Source organism: Scardinius erythrophthalmus (assembly GCF_964197995.2).
Source record: "Scardinius erythrophthalmus genome assembly, chromosome: 9".
Taxonomy (NCBI): Eukaryota; Metazoa; Chordata; class Actinopteri; order Cypriniformes; family Leuciscidae; genus Scardinius; species Scardinius erythrophthalmus.
Window position 1 is genome coordinate 43,747,192 of NC_138229.1, and position 27,824 is coordinate 43,775,015.

Below are 27,824 nucleotides of genomic sequence, written 5' to 3' on the forward strand. Positions count from 1 at the left end.
TCATTTTTCACGTTTTATTTTATTTATTTTTTACGTTTCTTCTTTCAGATCCATTTGCATCCATTTCATTCTGAATAAACAAACAAGGCAGTTTACATGATTTGTTCTTGTTGCATTATTTATTAAGATAATAATTAATAAATGCACACACAATTATCCGTGAACTTGATAAATGTTGCAGATATGTTTTACTATGCACAAACAAATGCCTTTCAACTTATGTCTGCAAAATTCAGAAGCAGTAAATGAATGTGCAGCAATTTGTACAAATAGAGTGTCTGTAGGCCTACTATATGTGTTGTAGCCATTAAATAAGCTCATTTAGTTTCATATTTGTTAAAATATTATGTTATTTTTTTCCATCTATGTTGATTTATGAAAAGTGAACAGCAGAGTATGTGCAGTATATTATATTATATATAATAATCATATATATATCGATAAAATAAAGGTATGGTTTACTCTTTCGAAATCTTTATTCGATAAAAATGGTTTAGTTTTTGCTAATAAACGCAGATTATAAAAACAAGCCCATGGAGTTACACAGCTTGTCCATTTTGAGGTTAATGTCAATTAAAAAGCCTAAATGTCTAACAGTTGTTTTCGAGTTTCGAGTTAAATCTAATATAACTTCTGAGGAGTACTTTCAGAAAATGATAATCCAGGGAAGGAAATATAAAGTAAAAAGTATGGGAGAAACAATAGACCCGTGCAGAACCACTTTTTTCCTACAATTTTAGAGACCAAGGACATCTGAGAGATTGGCCTGTAGTTTTGCATATCATCCTGGCCCAAATGTGGACGCTTCAGCCGAGGCGTCGCCACAGCAGGCTTAAACTCTAAATGTGCTAAACTCAGTGATACACAGTCAAAGGTCTGCTTTAACAAAGGACTAGGCATCAGATCATTTGCACAAAATGTTGGTTTTAGTTTTTGTGCAATGTCCTCCAGAACTGTGAGAGTGATCAGGGTTCAGAAAGCCTCCACTCAGCAACGCCGGCAGGATAGTCAGATGGATCTACTGTCACCAAAGGGATCTGGGAGCGCTGACCGCCAATCTTTTGGCTCAAGTAATTAAGAAAGTCCTCACAGGAAATAAGTGAGGACTTTTGATGTATATCACTCAAAGGTTGAATTACAGAGTTAATAATGGAAAATAAGAGTTATTAATATTGGCCCTAATAATATTGCAGAAGTAGGTATTTGTTCACTTCCCCCTGGGGATTATCAAATCAAGTCTAGTTATATACAACATATTGTATTTGAGACATCACTGTGGCTCGTTGGAGACGTTGGATGAGAGCAGCTTTGAGCAGGCTGATCTGTGTGTGTGTGATGGAGGCGTTCGGCTACGCTTCTCCTGGTAAAGCATGCGCTTGTCCTCAGCTGCCCGATTCTTCATATGTCAGCCATCAATCCCTCGCCTTTTTAGACTCATTATCTTCCTCAGTCTGGAAGACAAAAGAAATAAAAAGTGCCATGTCATGTTACCGGGTGGATTCTACAGTGGGGGTTCCTCAGGTAGTCGTGGTCGGTGAGCGGCTGTCAGATGTCAAGTCATCTTCATTTATACAGCGCTTTTAACAATGTAGATTATTCCAAAGCAGCTTTACAGAGATAATAGGAGATTACAGTAACAGAGATTGTTCTGGCTTTACAGCAGCTCTAGGATAAAGTTATTGTCCAGCTAAAGTTAGTTTGATTGATTCACTTCCGTCGCGAAGATCATTAGTTATTTACTTAGGGGCCGCTAACACGACACCCGCAAAGTTCAAGTCAACTCAAGTCAAGTCACCTTTATTTATGCAGCGCTTTTTACAATACAGATTGTATCAAAGCAGTTTCACACTGATAACATGAAAATAATACGACAAAGTTTGTTTCTAGAAGAAAATTGCGTCATCGTCCACATTAAGTAAGGCAGATCTATAATACTGTTGAATATTAAATGTCCCCAACTAAGCAACTAAGGCAACAGTGGCAAGGAACCAAAACTCCATCAGTGACAGAATGGAGAAAAAAAGTCATGGGTGGGTCCAGGTGCAGGTCCACTATCTGATCTGGGTACAGCCGGGGTCCACCTCACTTCAGTAAACAGGGAGAGAGACTGGCTGACACTTCAGCACTGCGTTGTCATCATGTCCAGGCGCAGGTCCTTCATCAGATCTGGATACGGCCTGGATCCGGCGGACTGCGGTAAACCTCGGATAAACAAAGACACTAATATTAGCGTAGATGCCATTCTTCTTATGATGTAACGAGTACATCAGGATTTATGGGAAGTGTTCCCGGTTCCGGCTGACCTAATCTATGCAGCATAACATTAAATTATAGAAGTCTATAATCATGGTTCCCACTCTAAACCAAATTTCAAATTCCCTGACTTTTCCCTGACTTTCACTGACTAAAAAGATGAATTTCCATGACCTATAATGAACGGCAAAACAGGCTGCTGTTTTGCGGAGCACCGAGCTGTTCTGTTTTGTAGAAAGCCTTTCTTTAAAGTGAATTTCGTTTTCTATAAATTGTATCTTAATTTTAATATATTTTTCATCAACCAATTGCCTGTATTTAATAAATGAGAAGCAAATATATAGCAGACAATCAAATCAAAGTCTGTATTATTATTTTTGCAAAGGTCCCCTCAGGGGCTCCGTAGAAAGATGTGTGAAACAGCGCGATAAAAAAATCGTTATAGAAAAATTACATTTTGATAAATGGAAACTAAAATTTAAAGCAACAAACTAAATTCCCTGATATTCCATGACTTGGACAAAAAATATATAAAATTCCCTGACTTTCAATGTCTGGAATAGACCTTTTCAAATTCCATGACATTCCAGAAATTCCATGACCCGTGGGAACCCTGTATAATGTGTTATGTGTATGCTAGGTCAAAGAGATGTGTCTTTAATCTGGCTTTGAACTGACAGAGTGTGTCTGCTTCCCGGACAATGTTAGGAAGACTGTTCCAAAGTTTTGGTGCTAAATAGGAAAAGGATCTACCGCCAGCAGTGGATTTTGATATTCTAGGTATTATCAACTGGCCAGAATTTTGAGATCGCAATAGACGTGAAGGACTATAATGCGTTAAGAGCTTGCTCAAGTACTGCGGAGCTAAACCATTTAGTGCTTTGTAAGTGATCAGCAATATTTTAAAATCTATACGGTGTTTAATAGGGAGCCAGTGCAGTGTTGACAGAACTGGGCTAATATGGTCATACTTCCTGGTTCTGGTAAGAACTCGAGCTGCTGCGTTTCGGACCAGCTGTAGTTTGTTTATTAAGCGTGCAGGGCAACCACCCAGTAGAGCATTACAGTAATCTAGCCTTGAGGTCATGAACTCTTAAAATAATTGTTCTGCATTTGTCAATGAGAGCATATGACGTAATTTAGATATATTTTTAAGATGGAAAAATGCAGTTTTACAGATACTAGACATGTGACTTTCAAATGAAAGATTGGTATCAAAGAGCACACCCAGGTTCCTAACCGACGACGAAGACTTAACAGAGCAGCCATCAAGTGTTAGACAGTATTCTAGGTTATTACGTGAGGAAGTTTTTTGTCCAATAATTAGAAACTCTGTTTTTTCAGAATTTAGAAGTAGGAAATTACGAGTCATCCAATTTTTTATATCCGCTACGCATTCTGCTAATTTAGTGAATTGGTAAGTTTCGTTAGGTTTTGAAGAAATATAGAGCTGAGTATCATCAGCATAATAGTGAAAGCTAATGTCATGTTTCCTAATGATATCTCCTAAGGGTAGCATGTACAGAGTGAACAGCAGCGGTCCTAGTACTGAGCCTTGTGGTACGCCATACTGAACTTGTGATCGATGAGACATCTCTTCATTTACTGCTACAAACTGATAACGGTCAGATAAGTATGATTTAAACCATGCTAGTGCAATTCCACTAATGCCAACATAATGTTCTAATCTATTTAAAAGAATGTTGTGGTCAATAGTGTGAAATGCAGCACTGAGATCGAGTAACACTAATAGAGAGACACAACCACGATCGGATGATAAGAGCAAATCATTTGTGACTCTAACGAGAGCTGTCTTGGTACTATGGTACGGTCTAAATCCGGACTGGAAATCCTCGCAGATATCATTTCTTTCTAAAAGGAACATAGATGTGAGGATACTGCCTTTTACTAGTATCTTCAACAGAAAGGGTAGATTCGAGATCGGCCTGTAATCAGGGTTTCTGCAGGGTTTGGTCAGTCAAATTTAAGACTTTTTAAGACCTTTTTATGACCATTATGATTTAAATTAATGACCTACACGAATTATGAAAAATTCATTAAAATTCCTTTAAAAAAAGTTTTTCTACTTTCATTGAAAGTAACAAGATGTATTATTTAAATGCCTAAAGACAACTCCAACGCCTTCTTACCCAGTATGCAATATGCTTGATACTGATTATTTGCAATGGGCTTGAGCCAACTACTAAACACACCATCTTTGAGCCATGGCTCGTTAAATGTAGGCCTACACTTTCCCATTGTGATAGACCGGGAGATTTCAGTTAGGGCTGGGCAATATGGCCAAAAACAATTATCATAATTGTTTTATATTAGTCAATATCGATAATTATCACGATAAATGTCAAATCTTTTTTTTCTTTCAAGTTTAAAGGCAGACTGTTGCTTCTAAGTGAAAGTTGTAGAAACCAGAGCGTTAATTGTGGTTTTAAACTAACTTTACTCTTTATTGTCATAAAATATAATGACAAACACTTGCTAAAACAGGTGAACATTTCACAAATCTGAGGTAGGACATTCAAACATTTGTCGTTTGTCCTTAACAAAATAAATATCTTTATTGGGAAAATAATTACTTAGTTTCTGCATGTGCTAATAGGGGTTAAGCCTTGAAACAGGTTTGTGTTGCCTAACTTTGATGGCACGTATCTTCAGGAAATGTATGAAAAACAGTAGCCTAAATACATTATTAAATACTGTATATATTCCATTAGTCCTTTAATACATTATCAGCACTAATAATATAATAAAATTCAATATGTATATCCCACATGGTGCAGTTAATATTACTAGGCTACCGTTAAAGTAATCCATGATAAATGATGGGAGATTGTAGACGGAAAAGCCTTCTGACTGTATCGTTGTGCAGAGTTTCTCCTGTTGGTCAGCGCTGCTTCATCTGCCTTTAAACTGGTTTAAATCACTGAGACAGTGTGTTCTTCGCTGAATTCAAGCACTTCTCACTGGATCTTGTGACCGAGACCGATCAAAGTAAACGCATCAGTTCTATTGAGCTCGCGCTGCGCTGCCGTTTGGACTTGGAGCCGAGCGGGTAAATGGTCCGTGTGGCGCGCGGTTCAAATGAGCGTTCCGCTTTTGGCGCATTTAACCTGTGCATTTAACATTATGCCGCCAGCGCATTTTCAGGGGGAAAAGGCAATGGTAGAACCAACGAATGAACGAGCATATAAATTTAAGACGTGGCTAAATGAAATTTATGACCTTGTATGGAAAATCCGGACGTTTTTATGACTTTTTATGGCCTAAAATTCTTATTATTAAATTTAAGACGTTTTATGACTTTTTATGACTCCGCGGAAACCCTGTGTAATAGACTAATTCTGTAGGATCAAGTTGGGTTTTTTTAACAAGCGGTTTAATCATAGCCAGCTTAAAGTTTTTTGGTACGTATCCTAGAGACAAAGACGAATTAATGATATTAAGAAGAGGATCTATGACCTCTGGAAGCATCTCTTTCAGTAGCTTAGTCGGTATAGGGTCTAACATACATGTTGTAGATTTAGATGATTTAATGAGTTTAGCGAATTCTTCCTCTCCTATAGCAATAAATGAATCAAATTGTTCCTCAGGGAGACAACAATGCACTGCCTGATGCGATACTGTAGTAGACGGTTGCATAGCTATAATCTTCTCCCTGATATTATCACTCATAAGTGAAGAAGTTCATAAAATCCAAAATTCCAGAGTTTTGGTGCTAAATAGGAGAAGGATCTACCGCCAGCAGTCGATTTTGATATTCTAGGTATTATTAACTGGCCGGAATTTTGAGATCGCAATAGATGTGAAGGACTATAATGCGTTAAGAGCTCGCTCAAGTTCTGTTCTGTTCGGTTCTGATTAATTCGGTTCGGGAGTATAGATAAAAGCCCGCCTGCACTTACAATTGATTGGTTGGGTCCTTACATGCGCTTTGTGAGGCACACTAGCACACACACACGCAAGGTCTCTCACTCCCTCTCTCTACATGTTCTTCCCCGGTAGACGTAGAATCCACAGCTAGATCAATGAAGCCCTATGATTACAACGACCATCATTTGAAGTGTCACACAGTTCTGAAATTATCGTACATTATAGGATTTTTTCCAATATTGATCGTACATCGTACAGAGGTCAAAATTATCGTACAAATACGATAATTATAGTACATCTGGCAACACTGGCAACCACCCAGTAGAGCATTACAATAATCTCGCCTTGAGGTCATGAATGCATGAACTAATTGTTCTGCATTTGTCAATGAGAGCATATGGCGTAATTTAGATATATTTTTAAGATGGAAAAATGCGGTTGTACAGATACTAGACACGTGACTTTCAAATAAAAGATGGGTTTTAAAGAGCACACCCAGGTTCCTAACCGACGACGAAGACTTGACAGAGCAGCCATCAAGTGTTAGACATCGATGAGACAGCTCTTCATTTACTGCTACAAACTGATAACGGTCAGATAAGTATGATTTAAACCATGCTAATGCAATTCCACTAATGCCAACATAGTTTTCGAGTCTATTTAAAAGAACATTGTGGTCGATGGTGTCAAATGCAGCACTAAGATCGAGTAACACTAATAGCGAGACACAACCACGATCGGATGATAAGAGCAAATCATTTGTAACTCTAATACTAATACTCTAGTACTATGGTACGGTCTAAATCCGGCCTGGAAATCCTCAGATATCATTTCTTTCTAAAAAGGAACACAGTTGTGAGGATACTGCCTTTTCTAGTATCTTTGACAGAAAAGGTAGATTCGAGATCGGCCTGTAATTGACTAATTCTGTAGGATCAAGTTGTGTTTTTTTAACAAGAGGTTTAATCATAGCCAGCTTAAAAGTTTTTGGTACGTATCCTAGAGACAAAGATGAATTAATGATATTAAGAAGAGGATCTATGACCTCTGGAAGCATCTCTTTCAGTAGCTTACTGTACGTTCACACCGCCGCCGACTTGAGCTGCAAAGAAGCTCTGGCCGCCCTGTCAAGGACGCTTGTCAAAAAGTACGGGGAAGCTTGTTGACGCTTTGGCCGCTCTGACGTAGCAGCATTCTGTGTTCGATCATGGGAGAAGAGAAGTGTCACACCATGAAATGTAAACAGAAAAAACAAGCAAAGCATTCGGCAATTTAGGATATCGCGCAAGATTTGTCAACACAGAAAACATTTCATCCCTGGAGAGTTTTTTTCCCGACACCATCGTATCAATTGATTTTGATTAATATGCGCGAGGGAGAGAGAGAGCAAGAGTCTTGCATTGAAGACAGCGCTCGGGTGAGTGGGCGCGCGCGGCCGGGGCTCTCTCTCTTTCTCTGCTCGTTCTTCTGTCCTGTCAAGCTGACAGGACTTAAAAACACATGCAAATGATACACTTTCACTCTATGATGGTTAAACTCTGTCTGCAATTAATAATTTTTTCTCGGAACTAATGTTTTGGTAGGAACGAAAGTTTACATCGTATGTTTCTCCGGAATCAGCCAGCGTGAAGGACGTCTATATTCCGATTGGTTACTGCTTGCCGCTGAACCGCGTCATAGCTCATTACCATAAAGTTGAGCTTCTCTCAACTTTCAGATTGACGCTCAAAACGCCCAAAACGCGACGCCGAGGAATTTGACGCTCCTTGCAGCTGAGAGAAGCCAGCTTCCATTGAAAATGAATGACTTCCGGTAACTTTAAAAGCTCAAGTCGGTGGCGGTGTGAACGCACAGTTAGTCGGAATAGGGTCTAACATGTTGTCGATTTAGATGATTTAATGAATTTAGCTAATTCTTTCTCTCCTATAGCAACAAATGAATCAAATTCTTCCTCCGGGAGACTACAATGCACTGCCTGATGCGATACTGTAGTAGACGGTTGCATAGTTATAATTTTGTCCCTGATATTATCACTCTTATAAGTGAAGAAGTTCATAAAGTCATTACTGCTGTGCTGCTTGGAAACTTCTGTGTTTGAAGCTTTATTTTTCGTTAGTTTAGCCACGGTTTCAAATAAATACCTAGGATTATGTTTATTTTCTTCTAATAGGGTTGAAAAATAAGCAGATCTAGCAGCTTTTAAAGCCTCTCTGTATGCAATCGAGCTCTCCTTCCATGAAATGCGAAATACCTCTATCTTTGTTTTCTTCCAGTTGCGCTCCATCTCTCTGGCTGCTCTCTTAAGGGCCCGAGTGTGCTCGTTGTACCACGGCGTTGGACTATTTCTTTAATCTTCTTTAAGCGCAATGGAGCAACTGTGTCTAAAGTGCTGGAAAAGAGAGAGTTAAACGTTTCTGTCGCAATATCTAGTTCTTCTAAGCTATCTGGGATGCTGAGATGATGAAACTGATCAGGAAGATTATTGATAAAGCAATCTTTAGTGGCAGAAGTGATAGGTCTAACATATTTGTAACACGGAGTCGGCTTTGCAGCCTTGGCTAAATGTAATTTACACGAGACTAGATAATGATCTGAGATGTCATCGCTCTGCTGCAGAATTTCAACGGCATCAACATTGATTCCATGTGATAATATTAGATCTAGAGTATGATTTTGAGAATGAGTAGGTCCTGACACGTGTCGTCTAACTCCAATTGAGTTTACAATGTCTTTAAATGCCAATCCCAATGCATCTTTTTCATTATCTATATGTATATTAAAATCACCAACAATTAGTACTTTATCTGCAGCCAATATTAATTCTGATAGAAAGTCCGCAAATTCTTTGATAAAGTCTGTATGGTGCCCTGGTGGCCTGTATACAGTAGCCAGCACAAATCTCAAACGTGATTTATCATTTACACTAGATAGTGTTACATTAAGCTCCAACACTTCAAAAGAATTATATTTGTAACTAGACTCCTCAGTAATTCTGAAGATATGACTATAAATTACAGCAACACCTCCTCCCCCTTTGTGTTTCAGACGAGGCTCGTGTTTATAACAGTAATCTTGTGGGGTGGACTCATTTAAAGTAATGTAATCGTTTGGTTTTAGCCAGGTTTCTGTCAAACACAGCACATCTAGATTATAGTCTGTAATCATATCATTCACAATAAGTACTTTTGAAGTAAGGGATCTAATATTCAGCAACCTGAGCTTTATCATTTGCTCATTTGTATTATATCTGCTTCCTGACCTGAGCCCCAGATTGTCATGTTTGAGCTCTAAGACTATGTGCCATATTACTAGAGAGAAGAGCAATACCATCCCAGGACGGATGAATACCATCTCTTTTCAACAGGTCAGGTCTGCCCCAAAAACTTTTCCAATTGTCCATGAATTCTATATTATTCTGCGGACACCACTTAGACAGCCAGCCATTGAGCGAGGACAGTCTACTAAGTATCTCATCACTCCGGCGAACAGGAAGGGGGCCAGAGCAAATTACAGTGCCTGACATCGTACGTGTGAGTTCACACACACCTCTTTAACATTCATTTTGGCGATCTCCGACTGGCGGAGTCGAACATCATTAGCGACGACGTGAATAATAATCTTAGAGAATTTCCGATTAGCATTAGCCAGCACTTTTAAATTTGCTTTGATGTCAGGCACTCTGGCTCCCGGCAAACATGTGACTATGGTGGCTGGTGTCTCTATTTTCACGTTCTGTGTAATAAAATCGCCAATAACTAGGGCACAATCAACAGGATTCTCAGTGGGTGTTTCACTGAGAGGGGAGAATCTATTTGATGTTGTAATCGGAACGGAAGAGTGGTGTTTTGTCCCGCGACTACAGCGCCTCATCGTCACCCAGTTGCCCTGCTGCACGGGCTCTGTGGCCGCAACCGAACCATGTACAGAGTTCACTAAGCTAGTTGCATCCAGAGCAGTATCTAAAGCCCTTGCACTCTTACTCTCCTCGATTAAAGTTTGGATGCGTGTCTCTAGTTCTGAAATCATCTCACTCATGACATGACTCACTGTGTTTTGTTGACTGATCCTACTCACCTAAGTTGTTTGATGAACTTGTAAAGAGTGGATGGATGGCACGCTAACAGGCTAGAGAATTACAAGCGTGTTGTGCTAGCAATAATGATTTAGATTGAAGCTAGCGATATCAGGTTAATGTGTGATGCTGATTAAGTTATATTTAGCAGTATAAACAACAAGGAATGATAGTAAATAATGAATCAAAACAGAAAAATATGCAAAGCTTACAGACGCAAACCAACGCAGCAACGAGGCAGACAAGAGCCTTGTGAACACCCAATGTCCTTGCACTCTGATGGCGTGCACATGCGTATTACGAGTTCAGTCTATAGGTATGCACGTTTGAATATATGTGCGCAGGCGTGTAGTCCTTCCCTACAAATCAACCCTCAACTCACTACTTGTCTGGCCTTAATTTATAATACAGAATTTTTATCGCTTCCACCTGAGCCACGCGAACCGCAATTATCCCGACACCGCTTTATCCATAGAGAGAAAAAGGGAGGAAGGCCTTCACAGGGGAGAGACTAGCTGACACTTCAGGACTGCGTTGTCATCATGTCCAGGCGCAGGTCCTTCATCAGATCCGGCAGGCTGCGGGAAAACCTCGGGATAAACAAAGACACTAAAATTAGCGTAGATGCCATTCTTCTTATGATGTAACGAGTACATCAGGATTTATGGGAAGTGTTCCCGGTTCCGGCTGACCTGATCTATGCAGCCTAACATTGAATTGTAGAAGTCTATAATGTGTTATGTGTATGCTAGGTCAAAGAGATGTGTCTTTAATCTAGCTTTGAACTGACAGAGTGTGTCTGCTTCCCGGACAATGTTAGGAAGACTGTTCCAGAGTTTTGGTGCTAAATAGGAAAAGGATCTACCGCTAGCAGTCGATTTTGCTATTCTAGGTATTATCAACTGGACGGAATTTTGAGATCGCAATAGACGTGAAGGACTATAATGCGTTAAGAGCTTGCTCAAGTACTGCGGAGCTAAACCATTTAGTGCTTTGTAAGTGATCAGCAATATTTTAAAATCTATACGATGTTTAATAGGGAGCCAGTGCAGCGTTGACAGAACTGGGCTAATATGGTCATACTTCCTGGTTCTGGTAAGAACTCGAGCTGCTGCGTTTTGGACCAGCTGTAGTTTGTTTATTAAGCATGCAGGGCAACCACCCAGTAGAGCATTACAGTAATCTAGCCTTGAGGTCATGAAATTGGTAAGTTTCTTCAGGGCGTGCAGAAATATAGAGCTGAGTATCATCAGCATAACAGTGAAAGCTAATGCCATGTTTCCTAATGATATCTCCTAAGGGTAACAAGTACAGAGTGAACAGCAGCGGTCCTAGTACTGAGCCTTGTGGTACGCCATACTGAACTTGTGATCGATGAGATATCTCATCATTTACTGCTACAAACTGATAACAGTCAGATAAGTATGATTTAAACCATGCTAGTGCAATTCCACTAATGCCAACATAATTTTCGAGTCTATTTAAAAGAATGTTGTGGTCAATAGTGTCAATGCAGCACTGAGATCGAGTAACACTAATAGAGAGACACAACCACGATCGGATGATAAGAGCAAATCATTTGTGACTCTAACGAGAGCTGTCTTGGTACTATGGTACGGTCTAAATCCGGACTGGAAATCCTCGCAGATATCATTTCTTTCTAAAAAGGAAGATAGATGTGAGGATACCGCCTTTTACTAGTATCTTCAACAGAAAAGGCAGATTCGAGATTGGATGGTAATTGACACCTAGAATATCAAAATCCACTGCTGGCGGTAGATCCTTTTCCTATTTAGCACCAAAACTCTGGAACAGTCTTCCTAACATTGTCCGGGAAGCAGACACACTCTGTCAGTTGAAAGCTCGATTAAAAGACACATCTCTTTGACCTAGCATACACATAACACATTATAGACTTCAATAATTCAATGATAGGCTGCATAGATTAGGCCAGCCGGAACCGGGAACACTTCCCATAAATCCTGACGTACTCGTTACATCATAAGAAGAATGGCATCTACGCTAATATTAGTGTCTTTGTTTATCCCAAGGTTTTCCCGCAGCCTGCCGGATCCAGGCCGTATCCAGATCCGATGAAGGACTTGCGCCTGGACATGATGACAACGCAGTCCAGAACGCGTACCTACCCCGAAGTGACAAAATAAAATAAAATTCTGTATCAAAATTTATAAGGAAACACCAGTACTTTGTTTAGGCTTGGCTTGTAGGGAATTACAAACCTGCGCACATATATTGAAACGCACATAACTATAGAAGCAATTCTTAATGCGCATGTGAACGCCATCAGCGTTTCTCACAGGTTCGCGTTTAAAGTCTGTGTAGAGAGAATGGTGTCGTCTTAGCGGCCCCTAATTTAATAACAAATAATCGTTGCGACGGAAGCGAATCAATCAAAACTAACTTTAGCTGGAAAATAACTTTATTAAAGAACCGCTATAAAGCCAAAACAATCTGTTACCTTAAATTATACATTTATCTCTGTAAAGCTGCTTTGAAACAATCTACATCGTTAAAAGCGCTATATAAATGAAGATGACTTGACTCACTCATGAAGACAGTCTTTGTCTCCATCTAATGGTGAAATAATGTGTGTAGCTTCTGTTGCTGTTCACGGTCAGGGACTATTTCTTCCAGCGGAAGGAAGGCTTTTAGTGATTTTACTTCATGAAAGTTGCATAGATAAAAAATTTTTGGCTTTAATATATTAAATTTTGTGTGGTAACCGTTTTATAAAAGAATTAAGGTACGAGAGGCTAGTGCTGTATCGTGACTCCGCTTCGTGTCGGGCCGAACAACGCCCTTCAGCCGTACAGCACAGCCTCTACTACCTTATTGCTTACTTATAGCAACTCTTAATTTATAAGCACTGAGAGTTTCCTTCAAAACTCTGCTGTTACTGTAGTCACACCTAGGCTTCCATGCTGAAGCACATCAGCAGGGCACTTACAGACGGCTGTGATTACCATATAGTCTTACAGAAACACACTGAACTCTTACTTGAACTTGTAGAACTGAATCTTTCCTGTACCTCAAACAGTAGAGCGTTGGCGCTTGCAACGCCAAGGTCATGGGTTCGACTCTCAGGGAAAACAAGAACTGATAAGAATGCAAAAATCTGTACCTTGAAATGCAATGTAAGTCGCTTTGGATAAAAGCGTCTGCAAAATGCATAAATGTAAATGAATCGGCTTGATGATGTAGTCCAGGCGTTCTCAACCCTGGTCCTCGAGGGCCACTTTCCTGCAGAGTTTAGCTCCAACCTTGATCAAACTCACCTGTCTGTAGTTAACTCATAATCCTGAAGAGCTTAATTAGTTGGTTCAGGTGTGTTTGATTAGGGTTGGAGCTAAACTCTGGAGGAAAGTGGCCCTCCAGGACCAGGGTTGAGAACGCCTGATGTAGTCCCTTCTCCATCTACACACAGACAGTGTCTGGAGAACAGATCAAGACATTACCACTGCTCTAATAAAGTGGAACTTCTTCACATAGCTTACCGGATTGTATTTCATTACTGTACACGGAAAGGCAAGTATAACATATTTGCAATATTCTCTGCTAATAATATTCATGACCTTCAAGACACTTACTTCTCGGTCTGTTTCTGTTGGGCTCGCTCCATCTCCCCTTTCTTCCATTTCTCCATGTCTCCCTCAGACACCAACACTAGACAACAACAACAACAGGACACAAGACAACAACAACAACAACAACAGGACACAAGACGACGACAACAACAACAACAACAACAACAACAACAACACATACTCTGTGCAAAATGTGTGCATGGTTTACCTGGCGCCTCTCTGAGGACTGGTGAGATGTCTTCTTCCGCTTCGGCTAGTCCCTCTGCAAAGACACTTTACTTCACTTATGCTGACCAATCTGTGAGTGATCAGCTTCCCTTCAGAAAATACACAATGTATATATACCATCTCCTTTGTGACTCTGGCAAATCTTCGGAGGAAAGACCACAGCCTTTCCATTCCTTCCCCGTCTGCGAGCACAAACCCATCGAGTCGCCCAGTGCTGTGCTTGATCTGTGATTAAAGCAGAATATCACACACACTAATTATCCTACTACAGTGGAACCTGCTCACAGTTATCGAAGGCTTCTTAATCAACAGTTTCAGCGAAGTGGAGGTTCGCTGAAGGAGATTTTAATCTAAAGACTCTGACGGATGATGGGCTCAATTTATAGCCGCTGTCCATGCCCATTCTGGCAGCTCTGACATGTCAGGGCGCGAATTGCCCTGATTGGACTACGCGTCTGAGCCGCCCCGTCATAGGTTCGTGCAGTTGCCGCAGCACAGCGTTTCAAAAATTTGGCTTCAATATTCTCGAGAAAAGAAGTGTGACCATAGCGAAAGCTACTTGCGCAATAGGAGAGACCTCTCGAAAGGGAACTAATGCCATGTTTCCTAATGATATCTCCTAAGGGTAGCATGTACAGAGTGAACAGCAGCGGTCCTAGTACTGAGCCTTGTGGTACGCCATACTGAACTTGTGATCGATGAGACATCTCTTCATTTACTGCTACAAACTGATAACGGTCAGATAAGTATGATTTAAACCATGCTAATGCAATTCCACTAATGCCAACATAGTTTTCGAGTCTATTTAAAAGAATGTTGTGGTCAATGGTGTCAAACGCAGCACTGAGATCGAGTAACACTAATAGCGAGATACAACCACGATCGGATGATAAGAGCAAATCATTTGTGACTCTAATACTAATACTCTAGTACTATGGTACGGTCTAAATCCGGACTGGAAATCCTCGCAGATATCATTTCTTTCTAAAAAGGAACATAGTTGTGAGGATACCGCCTTTTCTAGTATCTTTGACAGAAAGGGTAGATTCGAGATCGGCCTGTAATTAGGGCTGGGTATCGTTCAAAAAATTTCGATACCAATACCGATACCGATACCTTGATTTCGATACCGGTTCCTGAACGATACTTTTTTCGATACCAATTTTATGAAATCAATTTTAACAAGATTACATAACACATTACCTCAGAAAAACTTTGGTTTTATTTTTTCAGTTTGACTCATGCTCCTAAGCCAGTGCACAAAGGAACAAAATATTCCTTTTACATATACATAAAGAACAACATTTTTTTTATAAAGATCTCATGCTCACCAAAGCTGAATTTGTTTGATCAAAAATACAGTAAAACTTAAACTAATATTGTGGAATAGTATTACAATTTAAAATCTTATTTGAATATTTCAGAATGTAATTTATTCCTGTGATGTCAAAGCTGAATTTTCAAAATCATTACTTCAGTGTCATAGGATCCTTCAGAAATATGAAAACAGTTTTTGGAAACTATGATACATTTTTTCATTATTCTTTGATGAATAAAAATTTAAAAAGAACAGCATTTATTTGAAACAGAAATCTTTTGTAACATTACACATGTTTTAAGGTCACTTTTGATCACTTTAATGCTTACTAAAAAAAAATTCTGACCAACCAACACATTTTTGAACGGCAGTGTACATTCAGTAGGTCATTATTGCAATATAAGCACTGTCAGAGTGATCAACAAGGTATTTCTTCATTTACCAGACAAAGAGGGAGCAACTGTCTGCTCTTATGTTTACTCCGTGCTCTGTCAAGGGCTTTCATCATATCTGTCGCGGCACCGGTCTTTGCAGCAATTATTTTACCGCAAATACTGCATCGCGCGCTGTTGGCATCGAGCCTGGAGAAATGTAGCCACACTTTTGATAGACTTTTCCGCATCTTTAGGGTATTATGAGTGTGTGTGCTCGCGTCTCATTGAGTATGTGCGCGAGTTTGTGTGTGTGTGTGTGTGCTCGCGTCTCATATGAGAATGTGCGTGGACAGTTTGTGTGCGCGCGCGCGTCTCATATGAGTATGTTCCGCGCGTCTCGTTTGTGTGTAGAGTTTGCGTGTATGTGCGTGAGCGACTTTAGGCGTGTCGTTGTGCATTTCATATGTATTTGTTTGAGCACTGACGTTGACGAGTTAACCCCTTAGGTATCGAAATCTGGTACCGAAAAACAAGTCATTTTTCGATACTCGATACTACCGAGGCAATTCGGTCGGTACCTAAAAAGTATCGAACTCGGTACCCAGCCCTACCTGTAATTGACTAATTCTGTAGGATCAAGTTGCGGCCTTTTAACAAGAGGTTTAATCATAGCCAGCTTAAAGTTTTTCGGTACGTGTCCTAGAGACAAAGATGAATTAATGATATTAAGAAGAGGATCTATGACCTCTGGAAGCATCTCTTTCAGTAGCTTAGTCGGTATAGGGTCTAACATACATGTTGTCGATTTAGATGATTTAACGAGTTTAGCGAATTCTTCCTCTCCTATAGCAATAAATGAATCAAATTGTTCCTCAGGGAGACTACAATGCACTGCCTGATGCGATACTGTAGTAGACGGTTGCATAGTTATAATCTTCTCCCTGATATTATCACTCATAAGTGAAGAAGTTCATAAAGTCATTACTGCTGTGCTGCTCGGAAACTTCTGGGCTTAAAGGTTTATATTTCGTTAGTTTAGCCACCGTTTCAAATAAATACCTAGGATTATGTTTATTTTCTTCTAATAGGGTTGAAAAATAAGCAGATCTAGCAGCTTTTAAAGCCTCTCTGTATGCAATTAGGGCTGAAACGATTCATCGAGTTGCTCGATTAATTCGATTACAAAAATTCCGAGGCAAAAACTCTGCCTCTAAGCCTCGTTAAATTCCTATGACGCGCACTATACGCGCAGGGATCTGATTGTTTCACACGGACCGTTGTTCAATGTTCAGGAAGCACACCATAGCGCATGATACATTTTGAATTTAGTTGGCGCGATGGCAGAGAGTAAAGATGTCCATAAACGGCAGAGAACGTCTAAAGTTTGGGATCATTACATATAAAAGGAAGAGAACAAGGTGCAATGTGTCTACACGTAACACTGTGTCCTAACTACACGCGCCGTGATAAAAGGTATCTTTTCCATGTTAAAAGTTTTTGTGCTTAGGACACGGTGTAAGCCTATACATTGATGTTCGCTGATTTTAATCCCATACTGTATTTGTAGCGATGTCGTGATGCGGTTTGACTAGATATGATGTTGAGCTTTGATGTTTTTAAGTAGTAAACATATTCACGTTCAATTGCAAGAGAGTAGGCTAAAGCCTAAAAAAAAGAACCCCTTCACACACACGCACGCACGCACGCACGCACGCACCCTCGTCTCTCTCACGCGCCAGTCAGACCAATTGCGGCAATGCATCACATATGCTTAAACTTTTATGTAGCCACGCAACAATAATTTCAGCATGCATTTTATTTTTGTTCTCCGGTGGGTAATTTGCAGAAGGTGCAATCCTTTTTTTGTAATGTTGTATTAAGAAGACAAAACTAAGGCCAAATGGCCTTTACTATTTAAGTTTGTATTCATAGTTTTATTTGTTATACATGTTTTACAGTATAAAGTTGACTTAACTGTATTGTTGTATAATTGTTGGCACTGGCACTTGTTAACACTAAATGGGTAAAAATTACAATAAATAGGCTTTTTGGAGCCAAAGTTTTGGAGCCAAAATAAATTTTTTTTTTGAGAAATAAAAGCCAAATGCTTGATCATTTTACAGCCACATCATTTTCGTAGTGCATTATTTGTTTTGGTTGTTTAAAAACACACACAAAAAAATTATCCGATTAATCGATTACAAAAAGAATCGATAGCTGCAGCTCTGTATGCAATCGCGCTCTCCTTCCATGAAATGCGAAATACCTCTAGTTTTGTTTTCTTCCAGTTGCGCTCCATCTCTCTGGCTGCTCTCTTAAGGGCCCGAGTGTGCTCGTTGTACCACGGCGTTGGACTATTTTCTTTAATCTTCTTTAAGCGCAACGGAGCAACTGTGTCTAAAGTGCTGGAAAAGAGAGAGTTAAACGTTTCTGTCATAATATCTAGTTCTTCTAAGCTATCTGGGATGCTGAGATGATGAAACTGATCAGGAAGATTATTGATAAAGCAATCTTTAGTGGCAGAAGTGATAGGTCTAACATATTTGTAACACGGAGTCAGCTTTGCAGTAGGGCTGAACGATACATCGAATTTTCATCGTCATCGCGATATGAATTCGAGCGATGAACACATCGCAACAGACAGACTGGCACGATGAATAATGCCTGGTTCAGATTGCATGATTTTTGTGTCTGTTACGATAGTCACGGTGTCAGATTACACGATTTTGACTCCTAAAATCTTGTCGTGTCGTAGACAAGAAACATGTCAGACTACACGTTGCTTTCCGACCAGTCATTGCGTGCCGCCACGCGCACACACACACACTCACACTCACTGTCCCTCGCTCACTCACTCACACACTCACTCACTCACTCGCGCACACACACACACACACTAGGGATGTCCCGATCCGATCCACGGCATCGGTATCGTGCCGATACTGGCCCAAAACGCTAGATCGGATATCGGAGGGGAGAAAAAAAATTATCCGATACCTATGATCCGATACCCATTAGGGGTGGAACGGTACGTATTCGTACTGAACGTACGTTCGGTGCATGGATTTACACAGAGAATACACGGTATAAAAATAAATAAATCTCGCGTGCACATTAATTAATGTAATACGAAACTAACGTTACTGTTAGATACGCGCATATGCGGGTTCTTTGGGGACACCTAATCTGTAGCCCGCCTTAGCTCTGAACGCGCGTCTATATCGCTTCAAACGCTCACTTTATCATTATACGCGCGCAGCGCGTCCTATTCGCTTTGGACGCGCGAATGGATTCAAACTGTTCAAGCATCGAACTAGACGCGATAGACGCAAATTTGACGCTCTATTCGCGTTTTGGTGTGAACGCAGCAAAATGAACAGGCTGCGATGTCAAGATTGCAATGCTGGTGTGTGTGTGTGTGTGTGTCAGAGAGAGAGGCACGGGCGCGACCGAACAGTGGAAACAAAAAAACATACTCCGTCATTTTCATACAGGACATCATTAAAACTGGAAAAAGTGTTTAGCCTACTTATATTTGTGTAAAACCCAACATTGTGCTTTTGTCAAACTGTAAACTCTTGTCAAACTGTAACTGTCACCCAACCAAAATCACACACACACACACACATACACGCGCGCGCACACGCTGTTTAAAAGCAAAAATGATCTCATCTTTTTGGACATTCATCATTGCATTGGTTTTCATTTCTTGTCCTAAAACAGAGCACTAATCTGTTTATTTTTAAGTTACACATTCTACATTGAATAAAAAAGAAAATCATGTTTTTAAAAGTAGTATTATTTTATACAGAAATAAATTATTTATAATTCAGATGAGAATAAAGTTAAAGTTAATTAAAATTTAAAGGAAACAAATATATTGATCTGAAATATAGCAAATTAATTTTAAATTCATTCAGGTTACCAAACATATCTCAAGGTCTTTTGAATAAAGGCTGGCAGTCTTTCATTATCAGCTGTTGTTGTGGACTATATACTGGAGAAGTATTTGTTCTCCATTTGAGTGAGATGTTTTTAAGTGGCTAATTGAGGAAAGTGCTTCCATTATATTTTATTATTAGTAGTATTAGTTCAAGAATAAAATAAAAATATCGGATTGATATCGGTATCGGCAAATAGCCAAAGCTGCGGCATCGGTATCGGAAGTGAAAAGTGGTATCGGGACATCCCTAACACACACACACACACACACACACACACACACACACTCGCTCACTTGCGCGCACGCACACACACACTCACTCACTCACTGTTGCTTGCACTCTCACTCACTTTCCCTCACATAGCCTACTCAACCCCTCGTGGAGGACCGTTAAAAAATTAAACATGCTAGTCTTTCTGTTGTGATGTCGTGAAGCATCGCAGACGCGACGTAGGTTGTCGCCCACTATGAGACACTATAATACGAGATGAAATGATCGAATCTTGCGTCCAGACGCCCGTTGTCGTTTACAAATCCCCACGACACCCTACGTCAAACGGATGCCAAAATCGCGCTAAAATCGTGTAATCTGAACCAGGCAGGTGATAAACGTTTGACCTATCACGCAAAGAACCTATTAAATCACTAAGACATGGGAACAGTATAGCTAACATTCACATTTTAATATTTATCGCAAGTCATATCGTCATCGCAATATTAAACAATGTTATCGCACATCGCAGCTTTTCCTCATATCGTGCAGCCCTACTTTGCAGCCTTGGCTAAATGAAGTTTACACGAGACTAGATAATGATCTGAGACGTCATCGCTCTGCTGCAGAATTTCAACGGCATCAACATTGATTCTGTGTGATAATATTAGATCTAGAGTATGATTTCGAGAATGTGTTCAGTATTCAAGACACTTACTTCTCGGTCTGTTTCTGTTGGGCTCGCTCCATTAGCCTGACTGCGTCAGACTTCGTACTTCCGCTCAATTTCAGTTCGCTTCTGTACTCAGTCTGAGATAGCGACCTATCTCCCTGTTTTCCTCCGGCCTGAAAACAGCCGGCCAATCAACGAACAGAGGGCGGTCTGAGAGCTGTGACGTAGACGCTGATTGTACCGTGGATGCGTAGATTTACTTCACATAATCTGCAAAAGTCGTTCACAGCCATGTTCCGGTATTTCGCTCGATGGTTTTGTTTTCGCATCATACATGTGTTTACAGTGAAAGGCTCATCTCTTTCAACACGCATGTGAATGATGACACTTCCGACAAATGTAAGTAAATGAAAGTAACTGAAATGTTCAGTTCACACAGACAAGCCTTCAAACTGACTGACCTCTGCACACTGTGTGACCTCTGACCTCTGCAAGTGTGAGGTTGTTACTCCAGAGCGCCAGCAGAGGGATGGAGAAGGCTCGTGGTTGGCATGTAGGGGTCGCAGGGCCGGGGAAGACGGCTCTGCAGGGCCAGACCTGCTCCTCCTCACCACCCTAATCTGAACTGCTTTCCCCATATCTGAAATCAACATATCTGGCAATTATTACATAAAGAAAAGTGCAACCCGTACTTCTCATCACAGCCTAAAAGACAGAAACACATCAGTGAGCATGGGATATGTATTTGTTGCCATAGATAGATAGATAGATAGATAGATAGATAGAGCCGTAATTTCTATGTTAATTATAGACCCAATATAGGCTGAGTAACATTATTCTAGCCGAAATAAACATGGATTTGATTACATGTCGTTTTTGCCTAAATAACTTGCGAGATGTATGAGTAAACCAAGTCAACAGTGATTACAACAGTGTTTGGTTTCATTTCTTGATGTCCATGTTCTAGATGACTATACTTGGGCTGTTTAGACGTCGATTACACGTTCACTGACAGCCATAACCGTCATGAGTACTTCACTCGGGTCAGTATGAGTGGCCTATGATAAAGCCTAGCTTCAGTGAAGCGTTAACGAGCATACACAACATAACGGTATGCAACAAGCCTTACTGTCTGTCTTACAGTGTGGAAAAGTCCTTTACAGACTAACTTTGCGTTTAACTAGAAACTAAATCCCCCCATTAGCTTCAGACGTAAACACGCTTATTAGCGACGTTAGCATGTAAGCTAACTTAACGATAGGCTAATAACGTAATCGCCTATATTACGTTTACAAACACAATTACAATTCGGTTATCTCATGTCAACACTCGCAACATTTAAACACATTTCATGTCTTGTTTTCCCTTATTAACTAATTCATTAACGTAACCTTAACGTTACCTGTAGGCCTAAACATCGAGCGGGAGATATCGCAGTGTTTCAGCGTCGTCGAGGGCACATCTGGAGGAGGAGTGTGTGTGAGGCTCGGCTGGTCGATGGCAGAGTCGATCTGGCAGCTCTTGAAGGGTGAGGCTGCAGGAGGAGTGTGTGTGAGTGTGTGTGTGTCCGCTGGCTCGTCGATCTGCTCTTGCTTGGGTCTGCTGGTCCTCTTCAGGCAGCTCTTGAAGGGTGAGGCTGCAGGAGGGCGGGTTGGCAGTCTTAGGACTCGTGTTTTGACCCAGGCCGCAGCTCTTTGCGTGTACCCGGGTCCAGGTTTAACGAGCAGTTCGGCCCGGGTCTGCTGGACCTGCTGCAAATATCGCACCGGGTCGAGCTGCTGTCCCCAGCCGAGCTCGGCAACAGGTTTTAGGTCCGCATTATCAATGTCGCACCACTGGACACGCTTCACCGGAGCTTCCTCCTGGGACTCGGAGGCCGGCTCCACAACCGCCTCTTTACGGGCCTTCGGGCGGGTCTCCAGCGCCTGGAACAGGGCTGACCTGAACGTGGGTTTGGGCTTTTTAACCGTGTTCCTCACATACTCACGCCACTCGTTGTGAAAAACGTTAGGCGTGAGGTGATCATCGTTGCGGTGCAATGGATGCGGTGGTTTTTTGAGGCAACTTCGCAGCGGCCCGCCATAGTACGGGCGATTCTTAAAATATCGCGAGCCGGGCTGGTCCAGAAAGGTCACCTCCTTTCGGTCCGCAGACTTGGACATGGGAGTCTGCATCCACTCTTTCCATCGCTCCTCGCCCCACGGGAACGGGAAATAGCTGGGGTTCGGGTTATCGATTGGGCGGTAGTTTAAGGGATTTGAGCTGTCGAAAACGCCTTCTTTCGATGGTGGCAGGGCATTCAAATAAGCAAATAATAAAAGCGGGTCTGGATCAATAAATTTCTCCGGATTGATCGGTTTATCTCGATCTATCAAATTTTCACATACCGGAAAGTCCGGGTCATACACAACTATTGGTGGTGGACGCATTTCTTGTTGTACAACTCACTGGTGGAGCATTCGACCGGCTCGAGTCTGCGCTGTTCATCCTGTGACGTCACAGTGGCCGCGAGAGAGACGCGTGATGTCACAGAGTCTCAGTAGCGTTGTACCGAGAGCGAGTTACGTCTGTCCATCGGGATGAATGAATTCAGATATCACTGCGATAGGGATCGTGATTTACTGGGGTATTAGATTGAACACATTAACCACCACACTTACTGTGGTATTTGTAACATAGTAACAACACTTACCACAGTAACTGTGTTAGTAACAGTTTTATTTCAGGAAAAGTGTAGTCACCACCTCTTTTAGTGGATTGTTTTTGTATAACCTCAGTTTTACTACAAATGCCATGGTTAAACTATTGCTAGTGTTGCAAAACCTTTGCTAATTTGTAGTTGGGTCATTCCTGGTATTTCTAAATACCTCATCATTATCAAACCTAAAAAAATAAATCCTGTTTTGTCATGTCAGGCGGTAATCAGCAAGAAATGCCTTCATTTTTAATCCTCTTCCCTATTTTTTCCCCAAAATATGAACGTGACAAGGTTGAGACTAGTGTGACGGTGTTGAATAACAGGCTTGAAGGGAGACACCGCCTTCAGTTTTAGATTTGTAATGTTCTTGTGCTCCTCTTTCTGGGTCAGCACTTCTGCATGTACACGAGTCTGTTGTTTTTTTAAATCAAATATCGTGCATTTTTTGTTAGGAAAATATTTTCTACAAGAAAGTTACACAAATAAATACTTACAACATTGCAAAAATACACAGACACGTTTTCTATCCGACTTATTTGCATGTGATTATGTCAGCGGTGTTTTTAACTTGATTTAGACATGTTTTACGCACAGGTGTCAAACTCAGTTCCTGGAGGGCCACAGCCCTACAGAGTTTAGTTCCAACCCTGCTTCAACACACACACACACACACACACACACACCTGCAGTTTTCAAATAAGCCTGAAGGACTTGATTAGCTGGTCAGGTGTGTTTAATTAGGGCTGAAGCTAAACTCTGCAGGGCTGTGGCCCTCCAGGAACTGAGTTTGACAGCCTGTTTTAAAGCATGACCAACAGGGGACCTGAACATGTCCCCTCTGCGCCGGGCGGTCCCGCTGGTGAGGCCCCTGTCAGATAGGCAGACGAGTACACACACACAGTCGCTGTAAATAAGGTCAGTTTTATTGCTGAATCATGACTCCCGCGGACAGCTGGTCACATGACGCTGGTCAGGACGGGGCGTCACACCCTCGTATAAAGTCATGCAATTTCTACAAAGTCTTCAAAATCACACCACTGTTAAAAAGATGATTGGCTTCCTTAAAAAAAGTCCACTCTTTCCACGTGGGCTCAGTCCGGTGACGGGTGTGTGTTCATCAAACTCCGTGCGGTTCCTGTAGGATTCCTCCGACTCGCTGCAGACGAGGTCCAGCTGGATTCGACTTCCCAGAGGCATTCAGTCCCTTCAGGACTTCGGCTTGCCCACCTCAGGGCTCACACACACACACACACACACACATCAGGAACACCGCGGCTGTGAACGCGCATGCAGGATCTCAGAGCAATCATGCCAGAGCCTCGCACTATTACACTCTCTCGAGGGGGAAGTCTTGTTTTCTGAAAGAAAGATCAAACTTAAGTGAAGTTTAAGCACAAATATCTGCCAATGGGAAAACCAGGATTATTCGAACCTTACGGACAGACATCGCTTTCGTTTTAGCAGCGAAAACACTTTCTTTATTTTAGAAAACAAGACTTGCTGTCTGAAGTCATTTAGCATGTCGAGGCCCTTGGTCTTACTGTAGGACTGCACTGGAAAACAACAAGTACTGAAGGAAGAGCAGCTGTTTCTGCAGTGTGTGACACACATCTGAACCGGCCGTCCGTCACACACACACACACAACCACACTCTCGCTCTCTCTCTCTCTGACACACACATCTGAACCGGCCGTCCGTCACACACACACACACAACCACACTCTCTCTCTCTCTCTCTCTCTCTCTCACACACACACATCTGAACCGGCCGTCCGTCACACACACACACACACACACACACACACACACACACACTCTCTCTCTCTCTCTCTCTCTCTCTCTCTCTCTCTCTCTCACACACACATCTGAACCGGCTGTCCGTCTCTCACACACACACACAACCACACTCTCTCTCACACACACCTGAACCGGCCGTCCGTCACACACACACACACACACACACACACAACCACACTCTCTCTCTCTCTCTCTCTCACACACACACCTGAACCGGCCGTCCATCAGCATTAAACATACACACACACTGAGACTGTCACACACAACCACACTCTCTCTCTCACACACACACACCTGAACCGGCCGTCCATCAGCATTAAACACACACACACACACACACACACACACACACACACACACACACACACACACACACACACACACACACACACACACACACACACACACACACACACACACACACACACACACTGTGACTGTCACAGACAACCACACTCTCTCTCTCTCACACACACACACACCTGAACCGGCCGTCCATCAGCATTAAACACACACACACACACACACACTGTGACTGTCACACACAACCACACTCTCTCTCTCTCACACACACACACACACACCTGAACCGGCTGTCCATCAGCATTAAACACACACACTGTGACTGTCACACACACGAACCGGCCGTCGGTCACTATGAAACTGCTCGTTTCCTTTATTAAAGGTGAACGGATGCGTCACTGCGCTTGAAGCCTGGAAACACATTTTCTAGTGTTTGATTCTACAATAAACAGTTAAAAGGATGTTAAAATGCAAATAAATAAATACAAAAATCAAAATGAATAAAAAAACACAAAAATAAATTCACAATCAAGTCATTGTGCTGACAGACATCATGACGACTTCATCAGAGTGAGAACAGAAGGAATGCAGACGGTATAAAAACGGTCTAAGATAACTGGACACACGGCAAGCTTCAGTCAGAGGGAGGAATGTTCCTGAATGTTTTCCCTGTGGATGGTGACGTGCGTCTCGGAGCGTTTCCCAGATCTGAGAATCCGTGAAGGTGAGAGTCACACAAGCTTCATCATCATCGCTCGTCTCTACGGCCGGTGGAACCTGCACACACACACACACACACACATCAGCGTCACACACACCTTCACCCGCTTAAACTCACTGTGTTCAATGACTGGTCATTCAGTTCAGATCAGGAATATAGAATTCACAGAGAGTTGTCAAAGAGAACAAGTTCATTTCTGCCAGTAGTGTTTTCTGTTTAACCGCGTTAACGGCACGAATCCCTCAGGAACTGGCGCTGTGTCGAGAGGTTGATCCTCACACTAAACTACTGATACCAAACGTTACGCGCTCAAAGAACTTAGCGGAGAAAAGCTAAATGACGGCTCTCATTCAAACTGATGTTGATTTGAGCATTTCACAACAACGCACATATTTATGGAAGCTCGTTTCCACCACAGAAACAATAAAAAAGGTAATTGCGACTTTTTATCTCAGAATTGTGAGATATAAAGTCAGAGTTGTGAGATATAAAGTCAGAATTGCGTGATATAAAGTCAGAATTGTGAGATATAAAGTCAGAATTGCGTGATATAAAGTCAGAATTGCGTGATATAAAGTCAGAATTGCGAGATATAAAGTCAGAATTGCGAGACATAAAGTCAGAATTGCGAGATATAAAGTCAGAATTGCGAGATATAAAGTCAGAATTGCGAGATATAAAGTCAGAATTGCGAGATATAAAGTCAGAATTGTGAGATATAAAGTCAGAATTGTGAGATATAAAGTCAGAATTGCGAGATATAAAGTCAGAATTGTGAGATATAAAGTCAGAATTGTGAGATATAAAGTCAGAATTGTGAGATATAAAGTCAGAGTTGCGAGATATAAAGTCAGAATTGCGAGATATAAAGTCAGAATTGCGAGATATAAAGTCAGAATTGCGAGATATAAAGTCAGAATTGCGAGATATAAAGTCAGAATTGCGAGATATAAAGTCAGAATTGCGAGATATAAAGTCAGAATTGCGAGATATAAAGTCAGAATTGCGAGATATAAAGTCAGAATTGTGAGATATAAAGTCAGAATTGCGAGATATAAAGTCAGAATTGCGAGATATAAAGTCAGAGTTGCGAGATATAAAGTCAGAATTGCGAGATATAAAGTCAGAGTTGCGAGATATAAAGTCAGAATTGCGAGATATAAAGTCAGAATTGCGAGATATAAAGTCAGAGTTGCGAGATATAAAGTCAGAATTGCGAGATATAAAGTCAGAATTGTGAGATATAAAGTCAGAATTGCGAGATATAAAGTCAGAATTGTGAGATATAAAGTCAGAATTGCGAGATATAAAGTCAGAGTTGTGAGATATAAAGTCAGAATTGTGAGATATAAAGTCAGAATTGCGAGATATAAAGTCAGAGTTGCGAGATATAAAGTCAGAATTGCGAGATATAAAGTCAGAATTGTGAGTTATAAAGTCAGAGTTGCGAGATATAAAGTCAGAATTGCCAGATATAAAGTCAGAATTGCGAGATATAAAGTCAGAGTTGCGAGATATAAAGTCAGAATTGCCAGATATAAAGTCAGAATTGCGAGATATAAAGTCAGAGTTGCGAGATATAAAGTCAGAATTGCGAGATATAAAGTCAGAGTTGCGAGATATAAAGTCAGAATTGCGAGATATAAAGTCAGAGTTGCGAGATATAAAGTCAGAATTGCGAGATATAAAGTCAGAATTGTGAGATATAAAGTCAGAATTGCGAGATATAAAGTCAGAATT

At 41.1% G+C, this 27,824-nt stretch overlaps 2 protein-coding genes across 7 annotated transcripts in view; both read right to left on the bottom strand.

Annotated features, from left to right (window-relative positions):
* Nucleotides 1–1,772: 1,772 nt before the first annotated feature.
* On the bottom strand, nt 1,773–22,744 carry LOC308695344 (uncharacterized protein). Its single transcript, XM_081373462.1, has 5 exons — nt 21,968–22,744; nt 21,027–21,205; nt 14,164–14,271; nt 13,822–14,080; nt 1,773–2,202 (listed from the first exon to the last, which is right to left on the bottom strand). Exons 1-4 carry the CDS (start codon nt 22,737–22,739, stop codon nt 14,072–14,074), a joined length of 1,068 nt encoding a protein of 355 aa, XP_081229588.1. The 5' UTR covers nt 22,740–22,744; the 3' UTR covers nt 1,773–2,202; nt 13,822–14,071.
* Nucleotides 22,745–25,683: 2,939 nt separating this feature from the next.
* LOC308696149 (phosphatase and actin regulator 1) overlaps nt 25,684–27,824 on the bottom strand; it is a 62,825-nt gene continuing 60,684 nt past the window's right edge. For 5 of the 6 annotated variants that reach the window (XM_081374574.1, XM_081374573.1, XM_081374575.1 and 2 more), the window contains one exon: nt 25,704–26,140. In XM_081374574.1, the coding sequence (XP_081230700.1) occupies nt 26,125–26,140 (16 nt within the window). In that variant the 3' untranslated portion in view covers nt 25,704–26,124. Of the gene's footprint in view, nt 26,141–27,824 lie in introns of all 6 variants that reach the window. The other variant, XM_081374571.1, reaches the window with a different exon arrangement.